Genomic DNA, 13,083 nt, shown 5'->3' with positions numbered 1-13,083 from the left:
ATTTAAAAGAAACTTGTTTGTCAAATACACATGCTATTGAATCAAGAGACAATTTGAAACAACGCCAATCTAGTTCTATCTTGTTTATGTGCGTTCATTACGAACAATTCTAACTTACAAAACCTCATGGACTCCATGCTTGAAAGCAAACTGCCACACACCAAACTCCAAAAGTAGAAAATTCAATTCCACCTTAAGTTAAATATCACATTTTTTTTAAAAAAGAGATGCTCTTATTTATAGGGCTCATTTGGGGACAGTGTTTTTCGACTCATGGGTCCTGCTGACGTAAAAGTGCCTCTGGATGTGTTCTGTATCCATGTGCGTCCATGTTTGTGTTTGCAAGTGAATAAAAGTGTTATGTAAAAGGACCCTGAATAACCCCCTCTTTTTCCAACACACACTCACACCCTTCACTATATTTGAGCCAAGTATGCATGACCTACTTTAGGAACCTTTCAAGCTGAACAATTAACATTTTTTGAAGCGTCTTCCTTTATGGCATCCTCCTTTCCATGGAGGAACTGACGAGACAAACACTGGGTTTTAAATGTAAGCACTTTGGCATGAACACTCAGGCAAACTCTAATTAAACATGAATGATAAAGACATGCCTTGTTTGCTCAGTCAAGTATATCAGGATACAAGAGGAAGACAATAATTTGCCGAGATAGAGGGAGAGGGAGAGCTGGGATGGCTTCTCTCTACATCATCTCTGCAACCAAAGAATAAAATATAGATCTAATTGACTTTTTACAGCTCTGAATGAATAATGTCCAAGTGATGAATAAGACATCTGCCTGCATTTAGCTCGACAAACACTTCTTTTTAATTTATGACAAGAGTGATGCAGGCTCTTACGACTAGTTAATCTCTGTAATTTGTGATTTAATACATGCATTATTCTTTGTAGTCACTTTGTATTACTGGTACCAGCGTGTTGCTCTGTTATCTCAGATGACGGTGCATCTCCTACACACAAAACCCACCAACAAAGCAATGACTCAAGCCATTTTTTAGACCACTTGTGGGAGATCTTTGAGACTACTTTCATGCTAGGTAAACATAGCTTTGGGTGTACAAAAGCCTGCCATTCAGTGACAGTATTTCACGCTGCAGCATGCTATAAAAACCAGGGCATTCATCACCAAACTGAAGCGTGCACTCTGCTTTGTTGCAGCTCTGGTATTCAGTTTCCGCCTCCTTCTATGCTGTTTTTTTAATGACCTCAACAACAGAAGGGAAAGTCAGCGGTAGGTAGTAGCGAGTAGATCTGCAGCTACAGCACCGGCCTGGTGGAAATCTGGCCCTCTGTCACCAGACTGCGCTTCAGGAAGAAAGTTCAAATGAGGACAAGACAAGCATTCAAATCCCAGAAGCTCTGGCCAGCAGTAACCACACTTTTATTAGGGTGTCAAGTCCGGCCTAGAATGTGTGCTGTTGTTGTTGTTGTTGGCGGCGGCCATGCAGTGTGTATGTGTATAGCTGTGTGGCTCTGCGTGGGAGGAATAGAGTGGAGACTTTAAATGTTTTTTTTTTCTTCCGATCATTGTGCCACACAGTATCATCTTGGTTCCTTTAAAAAGATCACATCCACTGCAGGCATTTACTCCCACACTGTAGTAGCACAAGGTAAAAAACATCCATTCATAAAGATGGGAAAGAAAGCTGGCTCTCACTTTGCCCTGGTGGCTAAACCTGTTATGATAACACTGTTGGGCATTTAGATAAAAATGTCTCTTTTTGGTTGTGCAAGACAAAAAAATCATACCACTATGATATCAAAATTTGCTTAAGTTTTACGGTAGCTCGAGCTGAAATGAAAAAAAAAATGAATATGACATCTGACATAGAGTTTTGTGGTATCTAACAGAGCTGCTAAAGTAAAACCAAAATCACCCTTAAAACCAAAATGATGAACGTGGTGAAATTTTCCTCGAATCACTTAAGCAGTAACCTTTACTTTCCAGCATAAATAGATATTTTGGTCATTGGGACAAGCAGTAAACACATCACTGTCATATTATCACCTCATTAAGTTATTGTGGTGACCTTGTTAGCTTGCCTTTTTTAAATACTTATAGCTCTGTTTGGGTCTCTACCAACTCGGAGAGAAATATGTATATTTCTGGCTGTCAAATGCTTTTATTCTTTAACCGTGTAATCACCAGCTTTGTCTCTCAGCCTTTAAGAAGATACTGTTGTATAGCAATAATTTTAAAAAAATGCTAAGAGTCTCCTGCCACGTTTGGGGACGAGAAAAAGTACGTCTTTCTCCAAAAACCAAATCTATGTACAATATACAGCACAGATGCAGCACAACATACTGCTACAAACATACTGATTTTTAAATATGGTGAATTTAATTCCAAATAGATTTTCTTGACAATCCCTTGAGCCACATTTCGCAAACTCCAGCTGTAGCCATTTGTAAATCATTGTCTAGTTATGTAATATCTGGGTCATCCAGGATCACGTGATACGCACCTTTGAGTTTGACAACCCTTTTATGGCTCTTTTTATCAGCGCCATCTTATATTGTAGACATGACTCATTATGTTTGACTAATTTGAGTTCATGCAAGTCTAAGTCTGGTAACCCTTTATTAAAAATGTTGTCAAATGACTCCACCATTCATGAAGACAAGAGTCCTGTCAATGATTCTGTGAGAAATTTGAGGATTTAGTAGACTAATCTTATAGGAAAAAAATAGAAGGCTAAGAAAAGTCAGAATTAGATATACTGCAGCAGGACTATGAAATTCAAGTATCAGTGTCAAATCAAGATCAACCACAACAAAATTAAGCAAATTACCAAAAAAGAAACAACCTCTGTGCCACAACAGTCCTTCCCTGTTGTAGCATCAGGTCTTCACCTTGCAGAAGAGGTCTTAAGCACCACACAGGGAGCATTAGCTAGCCCCAGTATACATTTTTAAGGACAGATTCTGGTATTCTAAGAAGAGCAGACAGCAGAAATTCACCATCTCTTACTTAAACTGCCTCAGCACTCTGCTCTGCAAAGCCTCCAATCCACCCACACCGACCAGTGACTGGCTGCCCAGAAGATAGAAAAGGGTTGGATCCTTTTGGGATCTTTGTATTAATATTTTCTTTTCCATTCAGGTGTTTTACTATTTTTTTTTTCCAGCAGACGTTAATCTTCTTTATTTCTGATATGCACAGCTAGCTATTTCTGAGAAAAGGTAATGGATTGAGAAAGTGCAGTGTTTCAGGTGCTTTAGATCTGCCCATGAGCATAAGAAATTCCCTAATGCTAAAAATGTATTTTCAATGCTCCAGACAGGGTCACGCTCATGTTTGAAAACTGATTACCGGTTGTGCTGTGACTATGGCACTGACTGTCTTCATTTATGTGCTCATTGTTGGAACATGGCTAATTTCTGCTCAGGGGAACATGCCAGTTTAAATTTCTAAACGTTGGACTGGACTGCTGCACTGAAGAGAGTTTTAACTGCCTAAAAGCTCTGCACACAAGCAATTTAAGATTTTAGAGTAGTTAACATAAAAAATTCAATTGAAAATTTACATTTTTTAACATTTCAATATTTTCCGGTGCATACAGGGTTCTTCTCCATATTCTATTGCACACAATGTTTGACAGCATGTCCCTTTGACTCTTGTAGGTCAAAGAACATTTAACATAGATTTAGAATCAATCAGCCCAGATAAAAAGTATTTCTATCACACAATTATGCCGTAAGGCATTTTAATATCAAGAGAGCATTGCATACTTCTGTATAAATATACTTTTTTTTAATTATTCTTGGCTGAGATCAACTTTTCCCAGAATCCTTCAGTGGACTGTCAATTCTCTTTCAGTGTTTTTAATCATAGTGAAAAGCTTGACCTTTTTCACCCAATGTCCTCTTAAACGAGCACACGCTCTGGATTTAACAAAAAAAAAAAAAAAAAAAAAAAAACGCCTTTTGAAACACATACTGACGTATGAGTAATAAATTAAATACACATATTCTTTTGAAATATAACTACGCTTCTGCACCTGGAGTGGAAGGATTGCACTCTTTACTGAGCACATGACGACTTTAACCCTCAACTGGTTGAACCCAATTTGTTTATTAAGTGGGAAAAGGTCTTAACCTTCACGCTGCACTTTCATTCATTGCGGGTATTTGCACGCATTTAGTAAAAGGAGAAATAGATTTAACACATTGCCAGCCACATCAGCCGCAGTGAAAGAGCCACCTTTACAACAACAGATATGTAACATTTAAGTGAATGATTACTATCTATCAATCTTGAAAACGAGTCATACTTAACGGTTAGATCTACACTTGACATTTCATTGACAGGTTCTTTACATTTAAAAGAGGATGATGGAGAGAAGCTTTCATAGTTTTTCAAAAGCCACAGTACATTTGAATTATTGAATGAAAGAAACAAAATGAAAGGCTGAACCTTAGAGAAAAACACAAACTTAATCAGCTGCCTGCTAAAGATAAATTTCATTGCGGTTAAGCCATAATCTTCCCATAGTGCAAACTGAATTTTTAATGATATGCATTAAAACACAAAGAAATACAACACACACTTGCCACATCTGCCGTTTACACAGCTGACCCCTCCTGTCACCATTCCCCAACACCGTCACCTGTTTTATCCTTTTTTACAACCCAAACACAAGAAGCTGCCCGCCTCATAGTCAGGAACCCATAATGCACCGGGAGCCCCTGTGCATGCCTGGTGTTGGGCTTTAATTGGATATTAGTATCCAGCAGTGTCTGAATTAATCAAATCATTTCCATCCATTAATTTAGTGGAGGAACATACAATTAAAGCCTTATTAGTGTGCTCTCAGGAGTATGCCTTTTCATCCCTCTGCAGAACATTGAGAGTTGGCCAGAGTCCAGTGCAGAGCATTCTGCCTGCTCAAATCTGGAGCTTCCTGATGATGGGCACTCTGTGGATCTGCAGAAACTGGCTGCAGGGAAAAAGGTCAGCTATGTAGTGAGGTGCCATTTCTCCCAAAACCACAGGAAAGGCGACATTTTTAATGAGAGCTTATCCAAATGAAAAAAGAAAAAGAAAAAAAATACACAGTTGGTTTCTATTTTGAGCTTGTACCATTTGTCAGATTATGCAATTATTAGGTCAGAGAGCTGACAAGTTTTAGAGTAATTCTATTTGGTTGGACATTAAAGTGAAAACCAGCTGGAAAAAGCCCTAAACGGGTGAAAAGAGATTTTGAGATTTAGAGAAAACATAATCCAAAGCGTTAATGTGGGTCATTTTATCACGGTTTCTATATATTTATTCAGAGCATATTGATTTCATTTTTTAAAGCACAGTAAAAATAATTTCAGATAATCTTTAAAAGAAGTAATTATTATAAAAAGATAAGGACTAAAAGTCTCCAGGCATCAAAAACTCTAGTTTCGTACTATTTCTGTGCTTGAGCCATCAAGTCTGAGCATTAAGTTTAAATCAAACATCACATAAATACAACAATAAGAGTTAGGATGACTAATTTTTCTCCCTCCCCCTCTCCTGTGAAAACGAGTTAAAACGTTTTTGCACAAAGTAATCCGGGCTGCTCAGATGAGCAGCCATTTTTAATTAAAACCATTTACAGAGGAAACCAAAGTGAGAAAAAAAAGAGCCGAGGGATTTTACACTCTGTCATCCAAGGCTTCAGCGGATCAAAGAGTTTTAGTTGTGCTTTTTAATGGTTACGTAACATTTTTTGCCTATGAAATATTGGGCCTGGGAGCAGTGTAGACGGTCCAAAGCTCGACAGTGCCACAGATTTCCTGCAGTGCACTTTAAGATTTCGGGAAGGATACAATATGCCGGTGTTTATGTCTAAGTATAGCTGTCAATCAATACAATCCAGCTGGTGTAAGAGGACACTGGAAGAAGGTAGCAACTTCTGAAAAATGTAGGATTCTTTCTTTCTTTCAAAGAGCAGCATGTCTGTGTTTAAGTGTATTAATTTTATGTGTATACATTATGTATGCATGTATGTGTTTGTGTTTGTCTGCCTCCCAGCCTGCCTGGCTGGCTGCCATGTGGCCCACCTCTTACTGTCATCCTGTCTGACATTAGGGCTAAGCTGGATCTCATTAGGACCAAGGTGGCAGTGATCCCGTCAACATCGCTTTGGCTCCTGCCATATGGGTCGCCTCCAAGGTAACGGGGCTGTATCAGTCTCCTCAAGCCTTGTTATAGCTCAGACGCGCACACAGACACACAGATAGGGTATCTACTCTTCAGATGAGTGCATCTTTTACGTGGAAATCTGACCGAACACGCCAAACGGGGGATATGAGAACTATTGATGATATGATAATGAGGTCAGACCTAAGGTGAGGATAAAAAAAATATGCAAACACGAAGAGTGAATTTTCCTATTACAGGGGCTTTCCATTTCAAAGACAAAAATTAAACATTGATACAACCAAACAAGGTCTCACAGGAAAATAAGAATGTTTTTTCATTTTTGAATGCTTGACTTTGTGTAAATGAATTCATGAATCTTCACTATCACTGACTTTTTTCCCAGTTTCTAAACTTTTTCTTGCAAGCAGCCAGACTTTCAAAATTATTTTCTAAAAATCTCATCAGGAAAACGTCTCATCTAAAAAACACCCCCCTCAGTTTTGGGATATTGTGTGAAGTCAGTGTCCAAAGTCAGTCTTAAATTGTCACGGTCAGGTTACAGTGAAATGCAAGGGAGAAACATAAATCAACATCTCTCCAGTGGCAGCCAAATACTGCTCTTTTCTCAAAGCCATGTGATTTAACAGGAGGTCATTAATGACTTTGAGTTCTTCTCTGCACCAGCATTAATAAAACTTTGAATTTACATCATCCTATGCTTAAAAAAATATAGAAGTGTACTTCAAATGCACACCAATAGAAAGTAAATGCTACTGAAATACAGGAAAATCATATCACACCCAAACAGAACCACAAGTGTTTCTTTTAATTTACGGTAAACAAGCAGCTGCACCTCTCTCTGTCAGGTGAATATAAATACTTCTGTTTTTTCAACAATGTTACAAAGTGTTTCAGGGTCAACATTATGGCTTCACTATTTACTGTTTTTAATCCTGTCGCAGATAATTTACTTCTCACAACACCACATGCAACTAGAACATTAGAATACAGTGGAAGCAAAACAACCGTGTCAAAGTTGCACTTTGCCAGATTGGCTGCTCTTATAGATTTTTTTTCCTCCTGTGTAATGTTTGCTCAGTCTCAGCCCCCACCGTCACAAAAGCAACTGTTTATTTCATCAGTTTGGCAACATAGGCATGCGATCAATCATTCATAATTTATGATGCTGCCAATGGCTTGGGGCCCATAAAAACAGATATTTGCATTACACAAGGTCTTCGCCAGACCTCCCAATAACAGACCAATAAATTTAGTTGTTGTGCTTATGCACAAAACGGTGATAAGAGGGAAACTTTGCCTCTGTGTTACAGTAAGCACAGCGCAGTGCTAGGAGGGATGATGTTGTGATCACATGCTACTATAACAATGACCTGGACCCCGTCCTCTAATTCCTGTTCCCTCGGCCTGCATCCCGCTGCCTTTCCCAAGCCCTGCTGTTGTTTTTATTTTTGTACTATTCAAAGCAAACGCCCTGGATCCCCAGTGAAATACGAGTCTCACTGTAACAAACCAACCCCTCCATCTATTTGATCCCCTTGATGGAAAAGTTATTATGCAGGTAAAGCGAGAAAAAGAAACACTATTTGGGGAAAATAAAAGTGGCTTGACTTAGTAAAGCCTGAGTTAAATGTTTACCTTAGAATATATGAGTTTCAAAGCAGGTGATCTGACTGACAAAAACAGGAATGCACTCTGACTTTAGAAAAGTCTTAACTCTGCTTACCCTGTCATGCCGTCTGTGATGCAGTTCGGACCTGGGTATCCTTCACCTCTGCCTGACAGTGACCCCTGTGACATGCCCGGTCTGGTTTTCCATGACTCCATCAATGCCGTTACGGGCGAAATAAGATTCAACAAAGCGTTGGACTGGTCCCTCACATCATGCCGTGTGAAAGCCATTGTTCCTTGAGCTCCAATCTGGTAATGGAATGAATGTCCGCCGGAATTAACTCCAACAATGGCCGATGTGGGCATGCTGTTGTTCTCTTGGTAATAGCTGCCATCAGTGGACTCCTGCTTAACCCCTTTGGACAGGACACTGTTGGAAAACACTTCTGGCTCATAGGTCCCATTCATGGAGGAGACAGGGGGGCCTAAGATACCAGAAAGACTGTACTCATCAATGTTATTCCTCAGGGATAAGTAGGTGGTCTCGGATGCAGGAAAGAGACCAAGAGATGGTGACGGTTCGCCGTACGGTTGTTGACTCATACATCCTTCGTTGTTGTTGGGTTCAGTCTTTATCTGTGTGATAAAAGGTGTGCTACTTGCGTTACATTTGGAGCTCCCCAAACACATGCTCCTAAAGTCAGTTCCCGGCTCGTTCTTAATGTACTTAACCATGCCCATCTGGTCCAAGCCCACATTAAACACCTCCCCGTCTACCATCTCTACTTTAGGGAATTCAAAGTGCTTGAAGTCTGTTTCCCTGGTCAGACCTGCTGCTTCAGGGCTGTTGATGTCATTCTGCACCAAACCAAGCCCGCCAGCAGGACTGGACACAGGAAACCCAGCAGAGCAAGGGTTCTGAGGACTGCTGACTGCCATTGTGCCCCCTGTTACTGGACTAGCGATGGATGCCCTTACCGGATTGCAATTACTTGCTGTACTGGTGCAGCCGCCACCTGTCGGACTCGAGACGGATGACCTGATGTTGCAGGTGGTGCTGCAGGACGGAGGTGATCGCACACTGCTCATGCTCTGAGGACTGGACATGGGCGACCTCATGACGTTAAGAGGGCTGGTAAGAGGTGGCGAGCCGACTGTGCTGGACTCTACAGGGCTACATGTGGCTGAATTCCTGCGCTTGATGTTGGCCAGAGTTGCAGCACAAGAGGTCTGGCTGACAGGACTATTGACGGATGAGCACACGGGTCCAAAGCATGAAGGAGGGCTGGTTGTTGATGACACCATATTATTACCAGGGCTGGAGATGGAGCTGGAGGTCTGGGGGCTGCAGGACAGAGACGACGCAAGCATCCCTGTGGGGCAGTCTCTGGGAGTGGTGCTTGATTGCGGGAAACCAAATGGCTTTAACTTGGGGCTCTTTGTGGAACCACACTGGGTCTCCTCGAGAGGCCGTCCACATGCTGGATACATCTTACCAGGGCTGGTGCTGCCCCCATGCTGGCTAAAGGCAAAGTCCGCCTCTCTGGCAGCATTCATATACAGGCCCATTGACTCAGCCACAGTCTTGGAAAGCTCCTTGGAGTCCATTTCCTGCTTATGACCATGGAGGGAGTTGTTGAAGTGTGGGAGAACAAATGGCTGGTTCTGGTTGAGCCGGATCATTGGCTGCTCCTGTTTCTTTGTGTTGTTGTCTCTGCAGTCGGTGGCTGGGCTTCCAGCAGGGCAGCTCACATTAACTATGTCCATCAGGATATCGCTGCTGGTCAGACCTGAATCCTCTGTGCTGCAGCAGTGCTCAATGCTGCCAGAGACCTGCGACCATTTGTTCTCTGTGTTGCTTCCATCAAAGAAACTTTGGTATCTTTTAGTCTCCATTGCTGGCTCATTGATTCACCTGGATATTAAGGAAAGGAGATCAAAAGAAAATAATGAGAGGAGTTCACACTACAGTTTATTCTGTTTAAGGTCAGCTACACACAAGGCATTTGTTAAATAATACTGCTTGAGTGGCAGGTTCTATACTGGTATTTACCTTCTGGCAAAGATTACAGGTCTCGTGTAACACTAAATTATGTATTAAGGAATATGCAAATTAACCTTGAATCTAGTGTGTATATAAAGTCTATTTGGCTTTGAGATATACCAAGGCAGCAAGTTCTATCAAGTGTGAAAAAAATGATAATGCAAAAGGAAAAAGGACCTCAAAAATGTAGAGAAGATGTATCAAATTACACCCGTTACACTAAGTTTGATAGTGTAATGACCTACTTATACAGAGCGCCTAATCAAACACAAACTCTGCCGTGTGAACAATATGTTTAATCTGGAACAGGTCCAAATCAAGTCTGTACAGTGTTCACAGATAGACCTCCTTATCACTGCACTGCATGAGATGCACAGCCTGATAACTTGAGGAAAACTGCACTACAAGGGTTAACTTATCTACGTGACGTCGCCTGGGTTTATATTCCCACCTCTGCTGGGCTTCTATTGGACGGCTCGGCCCGAACTCCACCAGCTTTGTGAAGTCATTTGCGGATTGGTCAGAAAATTGTCACTCAATAGTTATTGCTCCTACAGCCACTCGAGCTGCGACACAACTTGAAATGTTAGTTTAAAAGCCAGAGTGACTGTGTCATGTGCAAAAACAACAAAATTACTATTAAAATTTTACATGTGGCCGAACTGGTTGCAATTTCACAGTACAGTAGTTGGTGTTTCTTTGAATTTGCGTTTCGCAAGCTGCAGTGCACTCTCAGCTCTGGAGCAGGAAAGATATCCCAGTCAAACTTATCCTCGTTGCATGCAAAATATACCGTGCATAATATTTGCAGGATCATGAACATAAAGCTGAAACACAGGCATGTTATCAGCATGTTACTTCCAGCCTCTTCCTGTGCCGTGATTGTCCTGCCTCTGAACACCATGCAACTCTCTCTCCATTTTGCGTTTGCGCAGAATAAATTCTAAATGACGATTTATGTTGTGTTGTTGCTGTTGAAGTTGTTTTCGCAACGCAAAAGTCTTTATTTTCACCGGTGTTTGGATAACAGGCTTAAAAGAGTGCAGAAGGCAGAAGATATACATTATTTAAGTCACATACTAGGGAGAATTTCACAGCCCGATCCACTTATCAGCACTTCTCGACAGGTGTGTGGAGAGAATCTTAAACCAGCACACTTATGATTTTAATCTAACTATTGTTGCCGTTCCTGTCCACAGAAAAAGTACATAAACTTAATGGCGACTTTTATCGTAGGGCTGACACGGGGCTAACGGTCCCGGTTGGAAGTTGTTTTATTTCACTCCAGCAGCAAAAAAGACCGTGTGTGTGTGCCAGCCTGTGTGCACTTACATCCGAGTGAGCTGTGAAGAGTTTGCCTTAATTCTCATCCTAAAGCCAGCACTAAATTAAAATGTGCAGTCAAACAGGGAGCTCCGTCCTCTCCTTACCTTAATTACGACATTCAGAGTTGTCAGGTGGCCGTGTTGCTGGGCAGCGAAATAATCCAGAGGGCAAAAAAAAGACACGCAAAGCAAAGTCAATAAATATCAACAAATGTGTTCCGTCTACTCTTCCCAATACATAGTTTTCAGTTTGACAGCTAGACACAGTGGAGAACTGCGTATTAATCCTCCACAGCGAGCCGCCGCTCCTGACAGGACGAACCACAGCGACGGGTCGGACGACAGCCGTAGATCATCTCACATTATGGCCGCAATTTTGCAGATTACCGATTCAGGGCCCCGGATAAAAAGAGTATTAAAAACAAACGAAGGAGTCGTTAGGACTTGAAGTCAGAGCGACGTCATTCTGTGCACATGGACCCTCCTACTGCAACGAGTGCAACACAAACTCCGAGGAGGGGGAGGAGGAGGAGAAGGAGGGGAAGCAGAGGGGGGAAGAGGGAGGGGCTCAGCGCAGGTAGACAGAGTCGCCTGGAAATAGGGCACCGCGCTGAGTGCGGTGTGTGTCAACATAGTTCTCAATACCACAGCGCGAGGTTGTTTCTTTCATTCAATTTGACTATTTAAAGTTTTTGGTCACTACTTTTTCGACTACAGCTGTTTGTCCTCCGTCATGATTTCATTCTTTCATTAATCTTTTCTCAGCCCTAAAAAAAAATTTGTCCACGGGAGCGCACCCATATGCGCTCGAGCGCTGACGAAGAACATGAGAAATGACAGAGAGGAAGCTCCCCCAACCCACTTTTTACATTTTAACGAGGATCTTCAAAAATCATTTAAATACCGACTGAGCACTCCTTGTGCAGTCCCTGGATCGTCAGATGTCCGTTTCAAACTATAACGTTCACATCCACTAGGTGGAGCAATATTTCTATTGCTGGCATTAAGTGGTCAAGATGTCACCTCATTCATCACTCCACCAAACTACGAGATGAGTCTCCACTCCATGCCTCTTATAAAGCAAAGCGAAAAAGATAAAACTGCAGTTGTTCCCTTTCAGTATTGAAGTAAAAATAACCAGAAGTCGACTGAGTTGTAAATTAATGTGGAACGAGACCCCAAAATTGTGTGACGTCTCTGAGTTCTTTTTGTTTTTGTTTTTTTCATTTTTTGATAAACTTTATCTAAAGTCGTGATCATACAAAGCTGTTAAGAGATTAATTGTTGCATCAGATTCAGATAACTGTGTGATCTAATAGCTACTAAAATTAAGGTGATAAAGTAGGCCCAAAAATATAGGATCAGTCAAAAATAATATTGATATTATGAGATTGAAGTGACACCCTTATAACTTAAATAACTGCACCTGGATCATTTTACTAAGTGTTTTTTTATTTCAAATGTGTTGTTTTCACTTTTACTTTTTACTGCCAAAATTCTATTGCACTGATGTGGATCTGACTCCTTCAACAACCAACAATTGGTTTAATCTCCAGAGTAGTCACTCAGTTGACTCATTATCTGCAGCATTTCATGTGGCTGCACAATGTGGGATTTGGGCCTATTTTTTTTAGAACACAGCTCCATACAGCAGTTTGAATGTTTCTTCTTCTTGTTGCTTGTCTGTAAGCCAGCCAGTGGCTATTACCAGAGTAAGGCAGCAGCAGCAGCAGTTAGATTAGTCAAAGCCATCCAGGCAACACTGCCCACCTCCCTGATCTGCCTGTTAATCACCCATGAATGGGGACCTGCTTGAGAAAAAAAAATGCCAGCAGAGTTGAGATATAACCCAATGTTTCCCTGCCTCATTCATGCAGCCCCCACTTGTCCATTGCACATAATGGGTGCCAGTCAAACACATCATGAGCAAATCTAATTTAGCTCC

General features: G+C 41.3%; 1 protein-coding gene across 1 annotated transcript in view; it reads right to left on the bottom strand.

Moving 5' to 3' along the window:
- Positions 1-11,914, bottom strand: part of nr3c2 (nuclear receptor subfamily 3, group C, member 2) — an 87,475-nt gene extending 75,561 nt beyond the window's left edge. Inside the window, exons 1-2 of the mRNA XM_074663664.1 lie at positions 11,244-11,914; positions 7,885-9,684 (exon numbers count right to left, since the gene is read on the bottom strand). Of these exons, the coding sequence (XP_074519765.1) occupies positions 7,885-9,665 (1,781 nt within the window). The 5' untranslated portion in view covers positions 9,666-9,684; positions 11,244-11,914. The remainder of the gene's footprint in view (positions 1-7,884; positions 9,685-11,243) is intronic.
- Between the last annotated feature and the right edge of the window lie 1,169 nt (positions 11,915-13,083).

Source organism: Halichoeres trimaculatus, unplaced genomic scaffold (assembly GCF_033239565.1).
Source record: "Halichoeres trimaculatus isolate MK-OKI-2021-1 unplaced genomic scaffold, fHalTri1.1 fHalTri1_scaffold_2, whole genome shotgun sequence".
Classification (NCBI taxonomy): domain Eukaryota; kingdom Metazoa; phylum Chordata; class Actinopteri; order Labriformes; family Labridae; genus Halichoeres; species Halichoeres trimaculatus.
This window is presented reverse-complemented; position numbering and strand designations above follow the sequence as displayed.